The sequence below is a fragment of the Perissodus microlepis genome, chromosome 1 (genome assembly GCF_051167445.1).
Source record: "Perissodus microlepis isolate ML-2025 ecotype Zambia chromosome 1, ASM5116744v1, whole genome shotgun sequence".
Lineage (NCBI taxonomy): Eukaryota > Metazoa > Chordata > Actinopteri > Cichliformes > Cichlidae > Perissodus > Perissodus microlepis.
In genome coordinates this window covers 3,426,078-3,447,567 of record NC_140461.1, presented here as the reverse complement: position 1 = coordinate 3,447,567, position 21,490 = coordinate 3,426,078, and the positions used below count along the sequence as shown (strand labels likewise).

Here is a 21,490-nt window from a genome sequence, read left to right as displayed (position 1 = left end):
GTGTGTGTGTGTAGATGTATATGAATTACTGAATGAAGAAAGACAAAGAAATCTATGTGTGGATTGTGCTTTAATCTTGTAAGGAAGTCAAAAAGTGATGCCCACAATCATAACTCTTAACTATATCTCATTCATATTAACGTGTGTTTCTTTATCAATTAAGGAGCATAAAATATTTGGTTTTTTACCATAAAAAATAGTTTTTATTCACTGCTTCTAGTATTTATGTATAGCTAGGCCAACCTGATTCTGGTGCTGCTAAACACCAGGCAAGTCCAATGTAATAAAACTCTTCTGGAGTTCACCACACTTCATTCACCGAATGCTCGATGTCTTAAAATGAATTTCTACAGAAGAGTTTATGTTGGGTCATTTGTCCATTTTTGTCAATGAATATATGAATAATGTTTCTTTAATAGTTGTGATAATTTGTCTGGTCACATAATAAAAACATGAAGATGAATATTAAGGAGAAAAAGACACGTTCTCGAGCAGGTCATTTTCATTGTTTCTGTGTTTTATTGAGGATTAGCTTGATGCTGAAACCTCTCATATGTGACATGCTCAGTTGGTAGCGATGGTCTGGTTGATCCAGGCACGCAGCTTGCTGACACGGGCATAGACTCCAGGAGTGGAGGTAGAGCAAGTTGAGGCTCCCCAGGACACAATACCAACCAGAGTCCAGGCTCCAGATTTCTCACAGACCAGAGGACCACCAGAGTCACCCTGAGAAATAACACATGGATTTTTAACACAATATAAGAAGCTCAGGATCAGTGCTTCTGTAATTGATGGAGGTCCCACTCACCATGCAGGAGGAGACTCCGGAGGCTCCAGCGCAGATCATCATATCAGTGATTTTGCTGCCCCAGTACGACTGGCAGTTAGTGTTGGTCAGCAGGGGCAGGGCAGCCTGCTGCAGACGGGGTGGTGTGTTGCCAGCTGCAACACACACACAAACACATCAGACATTAGAGACTTTTTTATCATGCTCTATCATTCCTCGTGTTTTAGCACAACTGTTAAAGCTCCACCTGGTGGTCTCATTACAGTCCAAACCCACGTATATGTCTATCTAATAATTGTTTAACCGATCAGTGTCTACGAGGACATAATAACAAAGAATAACAGGTTTCAGCACAGCCTGCTTCAAAAAAGTGGGTGAGCTCTTACCGTTGTAGCGGGTCAGACCCCAGCCAGTGGTCACACACTTCATGCCTCCGGGGAAGTTGTCGGAAGTCTCGGCCACACAAACTGGGGAAACACGTGTGCCCAGTTGGGCAGGGGTGGCCAGCTTGATGAGTGTGATGTCGTTGTTGAAGGTGTAACTGTTGTAGTTGGGGTGCCTGAACACCTGTTGGGAAGTGACATCGTTATGAGCGGCCAACAAACCCTGACATGTAGCTATGCGATGAAAGCTGATGCAGTGTTTCACCCACCTTGCCGGGAGCCAGGGTCTGGATGTTCTCGGCACTGGAGGAACGGTCGTGCTCTCCGAGGATCACGCGGTCGGAGGTCCTGCACAGAAAAGAACAGAAGCATGTGGGCATTTCTGAGATCACCACATTACCTGAAAACTGTTTTTATTTAGTTTTATTCTACCCCAGATACACAGCAATGCCCTCTAAACAAGGATTCTCCTCATCAAACACGACTCTATGTCTTAATTGGAGTTTTCATTCTTCAAAACCAGCTTAAAGTTACCTGATGGTGCAGTGAGCAGCTGTCACCACCCAGTTCTCATTGATGAGAGAACCACCACAGAAATGGAAGCCGGTGTAGTCCTGTTACAGCAAAATGAACATCAACGGTTAGACATTTCCATCTGATTGTGTGGTGAGCTGTGACAGCGTGTGTGTGTCTTTGTTTCTTCATTTACCTGGAGGGACACCTGCCAGGGCCAGGAGTGAGGCACTGCCTCCTCACCGTTCACAATGCGGGCGTAACCGGTGATGACAGGACGGATGGCGGGAACTCCGCACCCTGGTGACATCAGAACATCAGAATTATGCCATTAACAAAAATAAAATTCATGTAACAGTCACATTGGCACTAACTGTAAAATTAAGCAAATGTTTCTCTCTAATGCTGATCTGCTTAAAACATAATGACACATATACGCCACACAGATCTCTCAGCTGGACCAGATTGTTTAATCTACAATCTGAGAGCTACTTTTGCCACAGTTAAAGTTTTATTGTATTTTCATATCATGTTGCATTATGTGATTAAACTGATATAACGCTTTGATTTCCCCATTCTTGAACATTTTTTTATACCGTCTTCTACTTTTTCTTTATTCGCATGTAATTCTTAACGTAAGTCAATAAACGAGTCATTAAAATGGAAAAAAAGGAGAATAAATTACAATATATCCGTCACTGCTTTGAAAAAAGACAACTTACAACATGCTTCACCCAATGAGCTATAACCTTAAAGAGTTTGTCTCACCGTAGGCGGTGCCAATGAAGGCGAGGCAGGAGAGGATCCACAGGAAGGCCATGGCTAGATCATGTCAGGGCAACCTATTGGAGGAGCTTTTATACAGCAGGAGTGTGATGTGATTGGATGGAACCAGGGTGGTTACATCTTATCTGGACAGTGGGAGTTTTAACAGGTGATGCTGACAAAGAGCTAAGTTTGATTTTCCAGTGTGAGGGACCATGACATTTACATGTGCAGCTGATTCACTGTAAAGGAGTGAAAGAACTCCTTAACTGAGGCTAAAAATAAAGATTTACATCACCATTGACTAATCTTTTATATATATATATATATATATGATGTAACTGACAGTGTGCTTAATGAAAACATCTATTGTGTGTTATTGCTAAGAAAGAAAGGGAGATGTATTTAAATATTTTACTGAACAATATTTAATTTGTTTTTTTCTCCAAGGTTTAGACTTTGAAAAAATCCTTCATTCAGAGTGGAAATTTCAACAGATGTTACCCACTTCAGTTATACATAAGAATAATAATCTGTTGGTTCTTATCTGAGGGAGAAAAAAAAAAAACACTTGGTGCTGAAATTTATGACTACAAACTTAGATTTATGTACTGAAAAAAAGAGAAATTCATAAACCAGCAGGTTAGTTTAAATTATGTATTTAATGTGGGATCAGATCACATCTAACCAGTGAATCAATGTTATCAAACTTATTCCAACAAGCTCCAAATCCAAAACTTGTTTGGTAGAAAATTTCACACATGTTAGTTGTCTTTGTATTCAGTAAAGAAGGTTTTTGAATGCAGAGAATGAATAAAAAATGTGAAGTTTTGGCGTTCCCCCTCTTTCAGGTAAACTGAAGCCTGTGTCTGTTTCCTCCTTTCAGAGGCTCTTGTTGGAGAAACTGAGGATTGTGAGAGTTGTGGTGCAGGTTTTTCTTCTTCTTTTGTCTGCCAGCAGCAGGATGTTTGGCACTGTGCTGCTCTGCTGTTGGTCCTTCGGTCTGCTGCCGCTCGCCTCCTCGCTGGTTCATGGAAACTTACCGCTCGATGAAGGTCCTGTCGCTGGACGTCGCACTGAAACCTCCTTCCTATCTGAAATCGGTCAGTAACATCTCTTCGTTCAGAGAGCTCCAACCACTGTCTCTCCAACACACCAGAGTTGGAAGGATTAATTCGTTTAACAGTGGAAGCAGGAATATTTTCAGATAGAAAAAGACCTCTGAACATGTAGTTTTCTGTTTTGTCCCTATTTTTTTTTTTACATCACATCTAGTAAGCCCAATCGTTTACATTTGACTGCAGTTATTTTGAAGTATTTTGAAATTGATTTTTCACATACAGCAGATTAAACGCAATGGAGTGATTACGGTAAGCAAAAAAATGCAAAATACATTCTGCTGTGTTTTCTGATTTGCAGAAAGAAGTCAAGTACCTGACCGCATGCACGAGCCTGCCCTCCTCCCTGTGGACTCTGTAGAAGATCATTTTTTGATGGATACAGGCTCCTATGATGAGGTGCAGCATTTAAACCAGCAGTTTACTCTTTACCTCGTGACTCCCTGTTAACAGGTTTACCTTAACAAAGTGAATTCATCTGCTTGCTGCGTTTATGTTTGCAGGACACGTCTGCAGCCTTACAGCTGCAGGGTCGGGCCACGCGTTCACCTCGTCGCTGCATCCCTCACCAGCAGTCCTGTTTGGGCTACCCACTTCCCTGTTGTGATCCCTGTGACACCTGCTACTGCCGCTTCTTCAACGCCATCTGCTACTGCCGCCGAGTTGGCCACGTGTGCCCCCCAAGACGCACCTGATAACAAGCTGCTGTGATGAGGAGCGAAGGCAGAAACTCATACAGCAAATATGATCTGTGATCTTTTTGTTTTGTGTTGGATTAAATGTGCTGTAATAAATAACTGATGAGGACAGTGTGTGTAATCATATCAGTGTAACCTGAAGATGTGAAAACACATCTCTATATGTCTATATATATATATATATATATATATATATATATATATATATATATATAATATATGTGTGTGTGTGTGTGTAGATGTATATGAATTACTGAATGAAGAAAGATAAAGAAATCTATGTGTGGATTGTGCTTTAATCTTGTAAGGAAGTCAAAAAGTGATGCCCACAATCATAACTCTTAACTATATCTCATTCATATTAACGTGTGTTTCTTTATCAATTAAGGAGCATAAAATATTTGGTTTTTTACCATAAAAAATAGTTTTTATTCACTGCTTCTAGTATTTATGTATAGCTAGGCCAACCTGATTCTGGTGCTGCTAAACACCAGGCAAGTCCAATGTAATAAAACTCTTCTGGAGTTCACCACACTTCATTCACCGAATGCTCGATGTCTTAAAATGAATTTCTACAGAAGAGTTTATGTTGGGTCATTTGTCCAGTTTTGTCAATGAATATATGAATAATGTTTCTTTAATAGTTGTGATAATTTGTCTGGTCACATAATAAAAACATGAAGATGAATATTAAGGAGAAAAAGACACGTTCTCGAGCAGGTCATTTTCATTGTTTCTGTGTTTTATTGAGGATTAGCTTGATGCTGAAACCTCTCATATGTGACATGCTCAGTTGGTAGCGATGGTCTGGTTGATCCAGGCACGCAGCTTGCTGACACGGGCATAGACTCCAGGAGTGGAGGTAGAGCAAGTTGAGGTTCCCCAGGACACAATACCAACCAGAGTCCAGGCTCCAGATTTCTCACAGACCAGAGGACCACCAGAGTCACCCTGAGAAATAACACATGGATTTTTAACACAATATAAGAAGCTCAGGATCAGTGCTTCTGTAATTGATGGAGGTCCCACTCACCATGCAGGAGGAGACTCCGGAGGCTCCAGCGCAGATCATCATATCAGTGATTTTGCTGCCCCAGTAAGACTGGCACTCAGTATTGGTCAGCAGGGGCAGGGCAGCCTGCTGCAGACGGGGTGGTGTGTTGCCAGCTGCAACACACACACAAACACATCAGACATTAGAGACTTTTTTATCATGCTCTATCATTCCTGGTGTTTTAGCACAACTGTTAAAGCTCCACCTGGTGGTCTCATTACAGTCCAAACCCACGTATATGTCTATCTAATAATTGTTTAACCGATCAGTGTCTACGAGGACATAATAACAAAGAATAACAGGTTTCAGCACAGCCTGCTTCAAAAAAGTGGGTGAGCTCTTACCGTTGTAGCGGGTCAGACCCCAGCCAGTGGTCACACACTTCATGCCTCCGGGGAAGTTGTCGGAAGTCTCGGCCACACAAACTGGGGAAACACGTGTGCCCAGTTGGGCAGGGGTGGCCAGCTTGATGAGTGTGATGTCATTGTTGAAGGTGTAACTGTTGTAGTTGGGGTGCCTGAACACCTGTTGGGAAGTGACATCGTTATGAGCGGCCAACAAACCCTGACATGTAGCTATGCGATGAAAGCTGATGCAGTGTTTCACCCACCTTGCTGGGAGCCAGGGTCTGGATGTTCTCGGCACTGGAGGAACGGTCGTGCTCTCCGAGGATCACGCGGTCGGAGGTCCTGCACAGAAAAGAACAGAAGCATGTGGGCATTTCTGAGATCACCACATTACCTGAAAACTGTTTTTATTTAGTTTTATTCTACCCCAGATACACAGCAATGCCCTCTAAACAAGGATTCTCCTCATCAAACACGACTCTATGTATTCTGTCCCTCCTGTTATTTCTAAGGTATGTTTTTTCTAAGTTTGTTATATGGCGTAATCATTCGTTCTGTAATTAACTGTTGCAACGTGTCAGAAAATATGTTTATTCCTGATCTTGTCTGGGCAAAGCCTGCCATCTAGTGGGTTGACAGGGTCGTGCCACGTTAGAGCGCAAGCAGTGGTTTTCTCCCAGGGCTCGACAGGGAAGGTCCATTTCTCTGTGTCTCTGTAATTTCCTGCATCTGACGCCCTTGAAAAGGCATAATCTGTAAGTGTGGCAAAACGGTTTATTGTTCCCACTTATTAGTACCTTGTTCAGCAAAGTAATGAGTTTCTTGTGTGTTTAGCGAGTTTGTTACATTACTAGCACAAGCTAGCTGTTAGCCCTTTGTTTAGCCTGCTAACATGAAGCATACCAGCATGTGGTGTTAGCTGTATCTCTTGACATCTCTGTATCTCTTGATTGTGTAGTGACTGTTTGCATAAGTCAACAATATTTAATGTAATCTTTGTGTATTTGTATGGAGAGTGAATACACTGTATTCTGTTTCTGTTATTACAGTTTTACAAAAAAGAAAAATAAGGATCAGTAAAGCTCTGAAGAATGCCACGCGGTCTCCTGAGTGTTTACTGAAGCCATTTAATGTTTAGCTCACTGCATAAGCTGGATAGAGACATTCAGCTGAGGGCAGAAGAGTAAAAAGATTGTCCACGCATCAAGTGCACTGCCAGGATCCTGAGACACTCCACTCCAGCGACAGCAATCATGTCCAACCACGGAGACACCTCGCAGCTTTCACAGCTGGAAGTCAGGTCGGAATGCAGATCAGCAGCTTCACGCCGGTCAAACAGCCCAGCAGCAAGCCTTGCTGCAGCACGAGCACGAGCTGAAGCCGAAGCTGCTCGAGCAAGAGCAGAATATGCCAAACGCCAAATAGACATGGAGGTCGAAAAGGCCCGGATGGAGGCAGCGCTAAATGCTCTGAAGCAGGAGGGAGAAGCAGAAGCAGCACATGCAGCCGCAAGGGTCCTAGAGGCTGCAGTTCTGGACCAAGCAGAGTCTGTGAAGCCATCAGACATCCCTGCCACAATAGCTGCGGCTGTCAGCCGCACTCAAGAGTATGTAGATACCCACTTCCACAACAACACTAATATGGAAGGTGAGTCAAAACACAGTAGAGAGCAAAAATGTGACTTAGACAACACCCACACTACAGGGCCGGACATATCAGCAGCAGCTGCGCGTGGGTACCCCCCCAGTTCTCCACCCGTTTGGCAGCCCAAACTTCCACCTCCCCATTGGTCCAACCATGTTGGAGCAGCCACACCACAACGACAAGCAGATGTATCAGACCTCGTTGCCCTCCTCTCACGTCGTGACCTACTGACAGCAGGACTGACAGTGTTTGATAACAAGCCAGAGACTTATCTAGCATGGAGATCTATGTTCCACAATGCCACTGAAGATTTAAACCTAAAGTGCAGTGAAGAACTTGATCTGCTTACTAAGTGGCTTAGTGGGGAGTCTCTCCAGCATGCTCTGAGAATCAGGGCTGTCCATGTTAACAATCCAGAAACAGGTCTGCAGCGTTTATGGCAAAGGCTAGACAGGATTTATGGCTCATCAGAAGTTATTGAAGCTTCTCTGTTCAAACGCCTAGAGAGCTTTCCCAGAGTTACTCCGAGAGACAATCACCTTCTTCAGGAACTTGCAGATCTCCTCCTGGAACTTGAAGCAGCAAAAAACGAAGGATATCTGCCAGGCCTCAGCTTTCTCGACACTCCAAGAGGCATAAACCCAATTGTGGAAAAACTCCCACATACCCTGCAAGAGTCATGGATCAAACAGGGGTCCAAGTATAAGAAAGAACACAGAGTGCACTATCCGCCTTTCTCCTACTTTGTCCAGTTCGTAAATAGCAATGCTGAAATGAAAACTGACCCCAGCTTCATCCTACAAAATTACAGCACTGGGCACATGAAGATAGAAAGGCCACTGGTGAGACAATCACATTTTAGAGCCCCGGTAACAGCAAACAAAACACAGGTTGGCACACCCAGCAACAAATCTAACACTCACTCTCTTGATCCCGACAAACAGTGTCCAGTACACATGAAGCCCCATTCACTTGCAAAATGTAGAGGGTTTAGGATGAAAACACTGGATGAGCGGAAAAGTCTGCTCAAAGGGCTCTCGATCTGTTACAAGTGTCTCTCATCAACAGAACACAGGGCCAAAGACTGTAAAGCTGATATTCGTTGTCTGGAGTGCAAAAGCGATACCCACATCTCCGCCATGCATGCCGGGCCACCCCCTTGGATAAGTGGGAGCTTTGATTCTACACCAGAGGCACACGGCGGGGAGCCAGACATCCCGAGCTCCACAGTGACTACATCTAACTGCACTGAGGTATGTGGACAGGGACAACAAGGACGGTCTTGTTCTAAAATTTGCATGGTGAAAGTATATCACAGCACAGCCCCTCAAATGAAAACGAAAATGTATGCAATTTTAGACGACCAAAGTAATGTGTCACTGGCTCGTTCTCCCTTTTTTGACATGTTTAATGTACATGGTGAAGCCTTTCCATACACAATGAAAACATGCTCTGGCACAACGAACAAAACAGGCCGTAGAGCTCACGGCTTTGTCATTGAGGGTGTTGACGGAAAAGTGTCCATACCACTACCAACACTGACAGAGTGTAATCAGATTCCTGATAACAGGAGTGAGATACCCACCCCAGAAGCTGCAGCTGCTCATCATCACCTAGCTCACATAGCCGCACAAATACCCCCTCTTGATCCAGAGGCAGATATTCTCCTCCTCTTAGGCCGTGATGTAATTCAGGCTCACAAGGTTCGACGCCAGGCAAATGGGCCCAATGAAGCACCTTATGCCCAAAAGCTTGATCTTGGATGGGTAATTGTTGGGGATGTTTGCCTCACGGGAGCTCACAGACCCACAGTGAACTCCTACAAGACTAACATACTGGATAATGGCCGCCCCAGTTTTCTCTCTCCCTGTGGCAACAGAATCTACACAAAGGTGAAGATCACAGAAGAATGCCCCCTTTTTGAGAGCACACAGGTCAAAGATGAACTGGGCAAACACATCTTTCAACAAACTACTGATGATGACAAAATGGCACTCTCTGCAGAAGATAAGACGTTTCTGAACATTATGCACAAAGAGTTTGCTAAAGATGATGCAAATAACTGGGTCGCCCCCCTGCCCTTTCGTCATCCCCGACGTCGCTTACCCAACAACAGAGAGCAGGCTCTCAACCGCCTCATGTCCCTATGGAAGACATTAAAGAGAAAGACGGAGATGAAAGATCATTATGTGGAGTTTATGAAAAGGATCTTTGACAAAGGTCATGCAGAAAGGGCACCCCCTCTCAAACCCCACCAAGAATGCTGGTATCTCCCACACTTTGGTGTTTACCACCCCCAAAAGCCAGCAAAAATCAGAATAGTCTTCGATTCAAGCGCCCAGTTCGAAAATGTGTCTCTGAATCAAGTGCTGTGTAAAGGCCCAGATCTCAATAACAGCCTTGTGGGCGTGCTTCTCAGATTCCGAGGTGACCCACATGCTGTGATGGCCGACGTGGAGCAGATGTTTCACAACTTCACGGTCAGAGAGGACCATCGTGATTATCTGCGTTTCCTGTGGTTCCGCGATCACGACCTGGATGGAGAAGTGGACGAGTTTCACATGACAGTCCATGTTTTTGGGAATTGCCCGTCCCCCTCAGTTGCTATCTATGGACTCAAGAAAACTGCTGTGGAAGGAGAGAAAGAATATGGCCGTGATGTAAGGGAATTTATTGAGCACCATTTTTATGTAGATGATGGGCTAAAGTCATTTCCCTCTGAGACCCAGGCGATTGACGTCCTTCACAGAACACAAAGGATGCTGGCTCAGTCTAACATCCGCCTTCACAAGATCTCATCCAACAGCCCTGTAGTCGTCAGTGCCTTCCCAAGTGAAGATCTAGCCACAGGCCCGCAGGAACTCCAACGTGGACAACACGCCCCACTCATGCAACGCAGCCTTGGGTTAGGCTGGGACCTGTCGACAGACCAATTGTCATTTCAAGTTGAAATCAATGACAGGCCTTTCACCAAACGTGGTGTATTGTCAGTCATCAACAGTTTGTATGACCCACTTGGCTTCGCTGTGCCAGTCAGCATCGAAGGCCGCTCCATTCTGAGAGAGATTTCTATGGACATTAGCGAATGGGATGCACCACTGCCGAGGGAGAAACAGGACAAGTGGCAGCAATGGAAAGATTCCCTAAAGCACTTACAACAGCTCAAGATCTCCCGCATGTATACATCCATCTCACTATCTGAATCTCAGAGAAAAGAAATGCATGTTTTTTGTGATGCATCCACAAAAGCTGTTGGAGCCGTCGCTTACCTGAAACTCACAGCAGGCAATGGGCTCAGTGAAGTTGGGTTTCTTCTTGGAAAGGCCAGGCTGGCTCCAAAACCAGACATCACAATTCCAAGACTGGAACTTTGTGCTGCTGTGCTGGCTGTAGAAGTGGCGGAAATGGTCCAGCAGGAGCTTCACACTACTATCGATGAGGTGAACTTCTACACCGACTCGAAGGTGGTCCTTGGATATATTTTCAATGAAAAAAGACGCTTTTATGTGTATGTGCATAACCGTGTGGAGCGCATTAGGCGTTCTACCCAGACCCACCAATGGCATTACGTACCCACACAGCTAAACCCAGCTGACCATGCCACACGAGCACTGCCCGCTGAGCATCTGTCTCACTCTACATGGCTTAGCGGACCTGCCTTCCTTACAGATTCAGGCCAACGACAAATACAGAAAGAACCTTTTGACCTTGTTTGCCCTGAAAACGACACTGAGCTGCGCCCAGATATCGTATCCTGTGCCACCTTTCTGTCAAAAAAAGAGCTCGGGACCACAAGGTTCGAGAGATTCTCAAATTGGAGCCGTCTGCTGAAAACTATTGCCAGACTGCTGCACATTGCCAAGTCCTTTAAAGGAGAAACAGAGAGCGCATGTCGTGGATGGCACAAGTGCAACAACTATGCTACAGAAGAACAGCTCCAGCAGGCCAAGGTTACTATCATTCGTGCAGTTCAAAAAGAGGTGTATGCGGATGACATCAAGCGCATGGAGCAGAGTGAGTCCATTCGCACACAAAGTCCACTTAGCAAGCTGAGTCCTTACATAGACGCTGATGCAGTTCTTAGGGTCGGTGGCCGGCTCGCAAGAGCTCAACTGTCAACAGATGAGACACACCCCATGCTCATTCCCAGTAAACACCACATAACCCAGCTCATAATCAGACACTTTCACGCACAAGTATGTCATCAGGGCAGACACTTCACCGAAGGGGCAATCAGAGCTGCAGGTTTTTGGATTGTGGGTGGGAAAAGAGCCGTCAGTAGTGTCATCTTCAACTGTGTCATATGCCGCAGATTAAGGGGCAAGCAACAAGAGCAGATCATGTCAGATCTACCAGAAGACAGAATGTGTACAGACCCTCCTTTCACGTGTGTGGGCCTAGATGTTTTTGGTCCGTGGCCTGTTACAGTCAGAAAGACACGAGGAGGTCAAGCAGAGGCCAAGAGATGGGCAGTGATCTTTACGTGTATGAGCACTCGTGCCATACATATCGAAGTGATAGAAGCAATGGACACTTCATCTTTCATTAATGCTCTGCGCCGTTTCGTTGCCATGCGAGGTGCTGTTAAGCTACTCAGATCCGACTGCGGCACAAACTTTGTGAGTGCTTGCAGAGAACTCCAAATCGACAAGAAGGGTTGTCATAATGACAAAATCAACACGTATCTTGGAGACAGAAGCTGTGAGTGGCAATTTAACCCTCCACATGCATCGCACATGGCTGGATCTTGGGAGCGCATGATTGGCGTCAGTCGGCGGATCCTTGACGTAATGCTGCTGCAGCACGGAAATGCAAAGCTCACACATGAGGTGTTAGTGACATTCATGGCAGAGGTCACTGCAATAGTCAACTCAAGGCCACTTACCACAGTTTCTGCTGACTCAGAGCATCCTGAGATTCTCACTCCTGCCATGCTACTCACACAAAAGGTTGGTGCGCCCCCAGTACCACCAGGTCAGTTCCACGATCAGGACCTGTTTAGATCGCAATGGAGACGTGTACAGTACCTGGCCAACGTCTTCTGGGGACGATGGAGGAGAGAGTACCTCAGCGGACTACAGGGTCGTCGCAAGTGGAGGGCATGAAAGCCCAATCTACAAGTTGGAGATGTGGTCCTGCTCAAAGAGGGACAAGAAAACAGGATTGACTGGCCACTAGGGCTAGTCACAAAGACCTTCCCCAGTCAAGATGGCAGAGTAAGGAAGATCGAAGTCAAGATCATCCGCAGTGGCGAATGTAGAGTGTACCTGAGACCCATCAGTGAAGTCGTCTTGCTGGTACCTAAGAGCTAAGTCTGAAAGACTCTTAATATCCTTTGTAATAGTGGGATTCAGCTTTAGTTGGTGTGACGTCCTGCAGACGTCAGGCGGGGAGTATTCTGTCCCTCCTGTTATTTCTAAGGTATGTTTTTTCTAAGTTTGTTATATGGCGTAATCATTCGTTCTGTAATTAACTGTTGCAACGTGTCAGAAAATATGTTTATTCCTGATCTTGTCTGGGCAAAGCCTGCCATCTAGTGGGTTGACAGGGTCGTGCCATGTTAGAGCGCAAGCAGTGGTTTTCTCCCAGGGCTCGACAGGGAAGGTCCATTTCTCTGTGTCTCTGTAATTTCCTGCATCTGACGCCCTTGAAAAGGCATAATCTGTAAGTGTGGCAAAACAGTTTATTGTTCCCACTTATTAGTACCTTGTTCAGCAAAGTAATGAGTTTCTTGTGTGTTTAGCGAGTTTGTTACATTACTAGCACAAGCTAGCTCTTAGCCCTTTGTTTAGCCTGCTAACATGAAGCATACCAGCATGTGGTGTTAGCTGTATCTCTTGACATCTCTGTATCTCTTGATTGTGTAGTGACTGTTTGCATAAGTCAACAATATTTAATGTAATCTTTGTGTATTTGTATGGAGAGTGAATACACTGTATTCTGTTTCTGTTATTACAGTTTTACAAAAAAGAAAAATAAGGATCAGTAAAGCTCTGAAGAATGCCACGCGGTCTCCTGAGTGTTTACTGAAGCCATTTAATGTTTAACTCACTGCATAAGCTGGATAGAGACATTCAGCTGAGGGCAGAAGACTATGTCTTAATTGGAGTTTTCATTCTTCAAAACCAGCTTAAAGTTACCTGATGGTGCAGTGAGCAGCTGTCACCACCCAGTTCTCATTGATGAGAGAACCACCACAGAAATGGAAGCCGGTGTAGTCCTGTTACAGCAAAATGAACATCAACGGTTAGACATTTCCATCTGATTGTGTGGTGAGCTGTGACAGCGTGTGTGTGTCTTTGTTTCTTCATTTACCTGGAGGGACACCTGCCAGGGCCAGGAGTGAGGCACTGCCTCCTCACCGTTCACAATGCGGGCGTAACCGGTGATGACAGGACGGATGGCGGGAACTCCGCACCCTGGTGACATCAGAACATCAGAATTATGCCATTAACAAAAATAAAATTCATGTAACAGTCACATTGGCACTAACTGTAAAATTAAGCAAATGTTTCTCTCTAATGCTGATCTGCTTAAAACATAATGACACATATACGCCACACAGATCTCTCAGCTGGACCAGATTGTTTAATCTACAATCTGAGAGCTACTTTTGCCACAGTTAAAGTTTTATTGTATTTTCATATCATGTTGCATTATGTGATTAAACTGATATAACGCTTTGATTTCCCCATTCTTGAACATTTTTTTATACCGTCTTCTACTTTTTCTTTATTCGCATGTAATTCTTAACGTAAGTCAATAAATGAGTCATTAAAATGGAAAAAAAGGAGAATAAATTACAATATATCCGTCACTGCTTTGAAAAAAGACAACTTACAACATGCTTCACCCAATGAGCTATAACCTTAAAGAGTTTGTCTCACCGTAGGCGGTGCCAATGAAGGCGAGGCAGGAGAGGATCCACAGGAAGGCCATGGCTAGATCATGTCAGGGCAACCTATTGGAGGAGCTTTTATACAGCAGGAGTGTGATGTGATTGGATGGAACCAGGGTGGTTACATCTTATCTGGACAGTGGGAGTTTTAACAGGTGATGCTGACAAAGAGCTAAGTTTGATTTTCCAGTGTGAGGGACCATGACATTTACATGTGCAGCTGATTCACTGTAAAGGAGTGAAAGAACTCCTTAACTGAGGCTAAAAATAAAGATTTACATGACCATTGACTAATCTTTTATATGTATATATATATATATATATGATGTAACTGACAGTGTGCTTAATGAAAACATCTATTGTGTGTTATTGCTAAGAAAGAAAGGGAGATGTATTTAAATATTTTACTGAACAATATTTAATTTGTTTTTTTCTCCAAGGTTTAGACTTTGAAAAAATCCTTCATTCAGAGTGGAAATTTCAACAGATGTTACCCACTTCAGTTATACATAAGAATAATAATCTGTTGGTTCTTATCTGAGGGAGAAAAAAAAAAACACTTGGTGCTGAAATTTATGACTACAAACTTAGATTTATGTACTGAAAAAAAGAGAAATTCATAAACCAGCAGGTTAGTTTAAATTATGTATTTAATGTGGGATCAGATCACATCTAACCAGTGAATCAATGTTATCAAACTTATTCCAACAAGCTCCAAATCCAAAACTTGTTTGGTAGAAAATTTCACACATGTTAGTTGTCTTTGTATTCAGTAAAGAAGGTTTTTGAATGCAGAGAATGAATAAAAAATGTGAAGTTTTGGCGTTCCCCCTCTTTCAGGTAAACTGAAGCCTGTGTCTGTTTCCTCCTTTCAGAGGCTCTTGTTGGAGAAACTGAGGATTGTGGGAGTTGTGGTGCAGGTTTTTCTTCTTCTTTTGTCTGCCAGCAGCAGGATGTTTGGCACTGTGCTGCTCTGCTGTTGGTCCTTCGGTCTGCTGCCGCTCGCCTCCTCGCTGGTTCATGGAAACTTACCGCTCGATGAAGGTCCTGTCGCTGGACGTCGCACTGAAACCTCCTTCCTATCTGAAATCGGTCAGTAACATCTCTTCGTTCAGAGAGCTCCAACCACTGTCTCTCCAACACACCAGAGTTGGAAGGATTAATTTGTTTAACAGTGGAAGCAGGAATATTTTCAGATAGAAAAAGACCTCTGAACATGTAGTTTTCTGTTTTGTCCCTATTTTTTTTTTTACATCACATCTAGTAAGCCCAATCGTTTACATTTGACTGCAGTTATTTTGAAGTATTTTGAAATTGATTTTTCACATACAGCAGATTAAACGCAATGGAGTGATTACGGTAAGCAAAAAAATGCAAAATACATTCTGCTGTGTTTTCTGATTTGCAGAAAGAAGTCAAGTACCTGACCGCATGCACGAGCCTGCCCTCCTCCCTGTGGACTCTGTAGAAGATCATTTTTTGATGGATACAGGCTCCTATGATGAGGTGCAGCATTTAAACCAGCAGTTTACTCTTTACCTCGTGACTCCCTGTTAACAGGTTTACCTTAACAAAGTGAATTCATCTGCTTGCTGCGTTTATGTTTGCAGGACACGTCTGCAGCCTTACAGCTGCAGGGTCGGGCCATGCGTTCACCTCGTCGCTGCATCCCTCACCAGCAGTCCTGTTTGGGCTACCCACTTCCCTGTTGTGATCCCTGTGACACCTGCTACTGCCGCTTCTTCAACGCCATCTGCTACTGCCGCCGAGTTGGCCACGTGTGCCCCCCAAGACGCACCTGATAACAAGCTGCTGTGATGAGGAGCGAAGGCAGAAACTCATACAGCAAATATGATCTGTGATCTTTTTGTTTTGTGTTGGATTAAATGTGCTGTAATAAATAACTGATGAGGACAGTGTGTGTAATCATATCAGTGTAACCTGAAGATGTGAAAACACATCTCTATATGTCTATATATATATATATATATATATATATATATATATATATATATATAATATATGTGTGTGTGTAGATGTATATGAATTACTGAATGAAGAAAGACAAAGAAATCTATGTGTGGATTGTGCTTTAATCTTGTAAGGAAGTCAAAAAGTGATGCCCACAATCATAACTCTTAACTATATCTCATTCATATTAACGTGTGTTTCTTTATCAATTAAGGAGCATAAAATATTTGGTTTTTTACCATAAAAAATAGTTTTTATTCACTGCTTCTAGTATTTATGTATAGCTAGGCCAACCTGATTCTGGTGCTGCTAAACACCAGGCAAGTCCAATGTAATAAAACTCTTCTGGAGTTCACCACACTTCATTCACCGAATGCTCGATGTCTTAAAATGAATTTCTACAGAAGAGTTTATGTTGGGTCATTTGTCCATTTTTGTCAATGAATATATGAATAATGTTTCTTTAATAGTTGTGATAATTTGTCTGGTCACATAATAAAAACATGAAGATGAATATTAAGGAGAAAAAGACACGTTCTCGAGCAGGTCATTTTCATTGTTTCTGTGTTTTATTGAGGATTAGCTTGATGCTGAAACCTCTCATATGTGACATGCTCAGTTGGTAGCGATGGTCTGGTTGATCCAGGCACGCAGCTTGCTGACACGGGCATAGACTCCCGGAGTGGAGGTAGAGCAAGTTGAGGTTCCCCAGGACACAATACCAACCAGAGTCCAGGCTCCAGATTTCTCACAGACCAGAGGACCACCAGAGTCACCCTGAGAAATAACACATGGATTTTTAACACAATATAAAAAGCTCAGGATCAGTGCTTCTGTAATTGATGGAGGTCCCACTCACCATGCAGGAGGAGACTCCGGAGGCTCCAGCGCAGATCATCAGATCAGTGATTTTGCTGCCCCAGTACGACTGGCAGTTAGTGTTGGTCAGCAGGGGCAGGGCAGCCTGCTGCAGACGGGGTGGTGTGTTGCCAGCTGCAACACACACACAAACACATCAGACATTAGAGACTTTTTTATCATGCTCTATCATTCCTCGTGTTTTAGCACAACTGTTAAAGCTCCACCTGGTGGTCTCATTACAGTCCAAACCCACGTATATGTCTATCTAATAATTGTTTAACCGATCAGTGTCTACGAGGACATAATAACAAAGAATAACAGGTTTCAGCACAGCCTGCTTCAAAAAAGTGGGTGAGCTCTTACCGTTGTAGCGGGTCAGACCCCAGCCAGTGGTCACACACTTCATGCCTCCGGGGAAGTTGTCGGAAGTCTCGGCCACACAAACTGGGGAAACACGTGTGCCCAGTTGGGCAGGGGTGGCCAGCTTGATGAGTGTGATGTCGTTGTTGATGGTGTAACTGTTGTAGTTGGGGTGCCTGAACACCTGTTGGGAAGTGACATCGTTATGAGCGGCCAACAAACCCTGACATGTAGCTATGCGATGAAAGCTGATGCAGTGTTTCACCCACCTTGCTGGGAGCCAGGGTCTGGATGTTCTCGGCACTGGAGGAACGGTCGTGCTCTCCGAGGATCACGCGGTCGGAGGTCCTGCACAGAAAAGAACAGAAGCATGTGGGCATTTCTGAGATCACCACATTACCTGAAAACTGTTTTTATTTAGTTTTATTCTACCCCAGATACACAGCAATGCCCTCTAAACAAGGATTCTCCTCATCAAACACGACTCTATGTCTTAATTGGAGTTTTCATTCTTCAAAACCAGCTTAAAGTTACCTGATGGTGCAGTGAGCAGCTGTCACCACCCAGTTCTCATTGATGAGAGAACCACCACAGAAATGGAAGCCGGTGTAGTCCTGTTACAGCAAAATGAACATCAACGGTTAGACATTTCCATCTGATTGTGTGGTGAGCTGTGACAGCGTGTGTGTGTCTTTGTTTCTTCATTTACCTGGAGGGACACCTGCCAGGGCCAGGAGTGAGGCACTGCCTCCTCACCGTTCACAATGCGGGCGTAACCGGTGATGACAGGACGGATGGCGGGAACTCCGCACCCTGGTGACATCAGAACATCAGAATTATGCCATTAACAAAAATAAAATTCATGTAACAGTCACATTGGCACTAACTGTAAAATTAAGCAAATGTTTCTCTCTAATGCTGATCTGCTTAAAACATAATGACACATATACGCCACACAGATCTCTCAGCTGGACCAGATTGTTTAATCTACAATCTGAGAGCTACTTTTGCCACAGTTAAAGTTTTATTGTATTTTCATATCATGTTGCATTATGTGATTAAACTGATATAACGCTTTGATTTCCCCATTCTTGAACATTTTTTTATACCGTCTTCTACTTTTTCTTTATTCGCATGTAATTCTTAACGTAAGTCAATAAACGAGTCATTAAAATGGAAAAAAAGGAGAATAAATTACAATATATCCGTCACTGCTTTGAAAAAAGACAACTTACAACATGCTTCACCCAATGAGCTATAACCTTAAAGAGTTTGTCTCACCGTAGGCGGTGCCAATGAAGGCGAGGCAGGAGAGGATCCACAGGAAGGCCATGGCTAGATCATGTCAGGGCAACCTATTGGAGGAGCTTTTATACAGCAGGAGTGTGATGTGATTGGATGGAACCAGGGTGGTTACATCTTATCTGGACAGTGGGAGTTTTAACAGGTGATGCTGACAAAGAGCTAAGTTTGATTTTCCAGTGTGAGGGACCATGACATTTACATGTGCAGCTGATTCACTGTAAAGGAGTGAAAGAACTCCTTAACTGAGGCTAAAAATAAAGATTTACATCACCATTGACTAATCTTTTATATGTATATATATATATATATATATATATATATATATATATATATATATATATATATATATATATATATATATTATGTAACTGACAGTGTGCTTAATGAAAACATCTATTGTGTGTTATTGCTAAGAAAGAAAGGGAGATGTATTTAAATATTTTACTGAACAATATTTAATTTCTTTTTTTCTCCAAGGTTTAGACTTTGAAAAAAATCCTTCATTCAGAGTGGAAATTTCAACAGATGTTACCCACTTCAGTTATACATAAGAATAATAATCTGTTGGTTCTTATCTGAGGGAGAAAAAAAAAAAACACTTGGTGCTGAAATTTATGACTACAAACTTAGATTTATGTACTGAAAAAAAGAGAAATTCATAAACCAGCAGGTTAGTTTAAATTATGTATTTAATGTGGGATCAGATCACATCTAACCAGTGAATCAATGTTATCAAACTTATTCCAACAAGCTCCAAATCCAAAACTTGTTTGGTAGAAAATTTCACACATGTTAGTTGTCTTTGTATTCAGTAAAGAAGGTTTTTGAATGCAGAGAATGAATAAAAAATGTGAAGTTTTGGCGTTCCCCCTCTTTCAGGTAAACTGAAGCCTGTGTCTGTTTCCTCCTTTCAGAGGCTCTTGTTGGAGAAACTGAGGATTGTGGGAGTTGTGGTGCAGGTTTTTCTTCTTCTTTTGTCTGCCAGCAGCAGGATGTTTGGCACTGTGCTGCTCTGCTGTTGGTCCTTCGGTCTGCTGCCGCTCGCCTCCTCGCTGGTTCGTGGAAACTTACCGCTCGACGAAGGTCCTGTCAATGTTTTTAAAAAACAATGTTGGACTCTTTAGTTTTCTCTTGTTCCATCCCCAATCAGACCTGGAGCGACATGTTTAGCCGCATGTTCTCCTTAAATTGCTGGCTTAGTGGTGTCCATAAAACGATGTGGGCTTTATAGATAATTGCGAAACTTTCTGGAGGAAACCTGGTCTTGTTAGGAAAGACAGCATCCATCACACTTTGGGTGGAGCAGCTCTCAGTTATAAAAATCTGGCCAAAGTTATTAAATCCCCCAAAATGTGACTATTCAGAGTTGGGACCAGGAAGCAGAGTTACAGTTTTACATTATCTCTGTAGCCTTTCTCCTCCTGTTATCCCCCCTAAAATCCCATCCCCTTAGAAACTGTGTCAGCTCCCAAACACACAAACAAAGCAAACTAGAAATTTGCAAGATAAACATGAAAAATTACAAAGAAAGACTAATACAATATCCACATCTGCACCACAGAGTAAAACAGTGAAATGTGGAATATAAAACATTAGGTCTCTCTCTTCCAAGTCTCTGGTAGTACATGACTTTTTCGGTTTTTCAGTTCAATTCAATTTTATTTATACAGCGCTAAATCACAACAACAGTCACCTCAAATTGCTTTATATTGTAAAGCAGACCCTACAATAATACATACAGAGAAAAACCCAACAATCACATGACCCCCTATCAGCAAGCACTTTGGTGACAGTGGGAAGGAAAAACTCCCTTTTAACAGGAAGAAACCTCCGGCAGAACCAGGCTCAGGGAGGGGCGGGGCCATCTGCTGCAACCGCAGAGATTAATACCAGATATGATTCAATGCAGAGAGGTCTATTAACACATGGTGAGTGGGAAAGGTGACTGATAAGAAAATACTCAATGCATCATGGGAATCCCCTGGCAGCCTATCCCTATTGCAGCCTGAAGGGGCCTGAAAACTGAAGGCTCTCCCTCCCATTCTACTTTTAAATACTCTAGGAACAACACTCAGGCCTGCAGTGTGAGAGCGAAGTGCTCTAATAGGGTGATATGGTACTACAAGGTCATTAAGATAAGATGGGGCCTGATTATTTAAGACCTTGTATGTGAGGAGCAGGATTTTGAATTCTGGATTTAACAGGAAGCCAATGAAGGGAAGCCAAAACAGGAGAAATCTGCTCTCTCTTTCTAGTCCCTGTCAGGACTCTTGCTGCAGCATTTTGGATTAGCTGAAGGCTTTTCAGGGAGTTTTTAGGACATCCTGATAATAATGAATTACAGTCGTCCAGCCTGGAAGTAATGAATGCATGAACTAGTTTTTCAGCGTCACTCTGAGACAGGGTATTTCTAACTTTAGAGATGTTGCACAAATGGAAGAAAGCAGTCTTTTTTTTTTAATTGTTTATTTTATTTTCATTTACTGAACACGGGACAGATTTGACTGGGGAAAAGAAAAGGGAGAAAGAAAGAGGGAAAGAAAAAGAGCAGGGAAGAGGAACGGTGATAAAGGGCAAAAACCAAAAACCAACAAAACAAACAGACAAAAAATACATATCAATCAGCTGGATCACCTGTTGAGAAAGAAAAAAGAGAAAACAAGCAAAGAAAAAGAGAGCAACATAATAAACAACATCATTGCGATGATCTATGTGAATATAACAGGAAATACTAAATATTAAACATTATTGTGCAGTACGTAAGATCGACAGTGCACAGTGTACTT

At 43.2% G+C, this 21,490-nt stretch overlaps 5 protein-coding genes across 7 annotated transcripts; 2 read left to right on the top strand and 3 right to left on the bottom strand.

The window, feature by feature from the left end:
• Positions 1–496: 496 nt before the first annotated feature.
• LOC146393148 (chymotrypsinogen A-like) lies at positions 497–2,534 on the bottom strand. Its single transcript, XM_084927059.1, has 7 exons — positions 2,452–2,534; positions 1,880–1,983; positions 1,705–1,784; positions 1,440–1,518; positions 1,174–1,354; positions 809–942; positions 497–726 (listed from the first exon to the last, which is right to left on the bottom strand). The coding sequence occupies exons 1-7, from the start codon at positions 2,501–2,503 to the stop codon at positions 565–567; spliced, it is 792 nt and encodes a 263-aa protein (XP_084783185.1). The 5' UTR covers positions 2,504–2,534; the 3' UTR covers positions 497–564.
• On the top strand, positions 2,504–4,407 carry LOC146393147 (agouti-related protein-like). Its single transcript, XM_084927072.1, has 4 exons — positions 2,504–2,617; positions 3,335–3,551; positions 3,868–3,965; positions 4,070–4,407. The coding sequence occupies exons 2-4, from the start codon at positions 3,413–3,415 to the stop codon at positions 4,259–4,261; spliced, it is 429 nt and encodes a 142-aa protein (XP_084783198.1). The 5' UTR covers positions 2,504–2,617; positions 3,335–3,412; the 3' UTR covers positions 4,262–4,407.
• A 578-nt stretch (positions 4,408–4,985) lies between these two features.
• On the bottom strand, positions 4,986–14,287 carry LOC146393146 (chymotrypsinogen A-like). Its single transcript, XM_084927047.1, has 7 exons — positions 14,197–14,287; positions 13,625–13,728; positions 13,450–13,529; positions 5,929–6,007; positions 5,663–5,843; positions 5,298–5,431; positions 4,986–5,215 (listed from the first exon to the last, which is right to left on the bottom strand). The coding sequence occupies exons 1-7, from the start codon at positions 14,246–14,248 to the stop codon at positions 5,054–5,056; spliced, it is 792 nt and encodes a 263-aa protein (XP_084783173.1). The 5' UTR covers positions 14,249–14,287; the 3' UTR covers positions 4,986–5,053.
• LOC146393145 (agouti-related protein-like) lies at positions 6,022–16,155 on the top strand. Of its 3 annotated transcripts, XM_084927034.1 has the most exons (4): positions 14,109–14,362; positions 15,083–15,299; positions 15,616–15,713; positions 15,818–16,155. In XM_084927034.1, the coding sequence occupies exons 2-4, from the start codon at positions 15,161–15,163 to the stop codon at positions 16,007–16,009; spliced, it is 429 nt and encodes a 142-aa protein (XP_084783160.1). In that variant the 5' UTR covers positions 14,109–14,362; positions 15,083–15,160; the 3' UTR covers positions 16,010–16,155. The 3 variants fall into 3 exon arrangements, with proteins under 3 accessions (XP_084783152.1, XP_084783141.1, XP_084783160.1); XM_084927026.1 differs by lacking the exons at positions 14,109–14,362; positions 15,083–15,299; positions 15,616–15,713; positions 15,818–16,155 and adding exons at positions 6,022–6,420; positions 6,715–12,973; positions 13,268–13,629; XM_084927015.1 differs by lacking the exons at positions 14,109–14,362; positions 15,083–15,299; positions 15,616–15,713; positions 15,818–16,155 and adding exons at positions 6,022–12,973; positions 13,268–13,629.
• Positions 16,156–16,725: 570 nt separating this feature from the next.
• LOC146393144 (chymotrypsinogen A-like) lies at positions 16,726–18,763 on the bottom strand. The gene is made up of 7 exons (XM_084926981.1): positions 18,681–18,763; positions 18,109–18,212; positions 17,934–18,013; positions 17,669–17,747; positions 17,403–17,583; positions 17,038–17,171; positions 16,726–16,955 (listed from the first exon to the last, which is right to left on the bottom strand). Exons 1-7 carry the CDS (start codon positions 18,730–18,732, stop codon positions 16,794–16,796), a joined length of 792 nt encoding a protein of 263 aa, XP_084783107.1. The 5' UTR covers positions 18,733–18,763; the 3' UTR covers positions 16,726–16,793.
• Between the last annotated feature and the right edge of the window lie 2,727 nt (positions 18,764–21,490).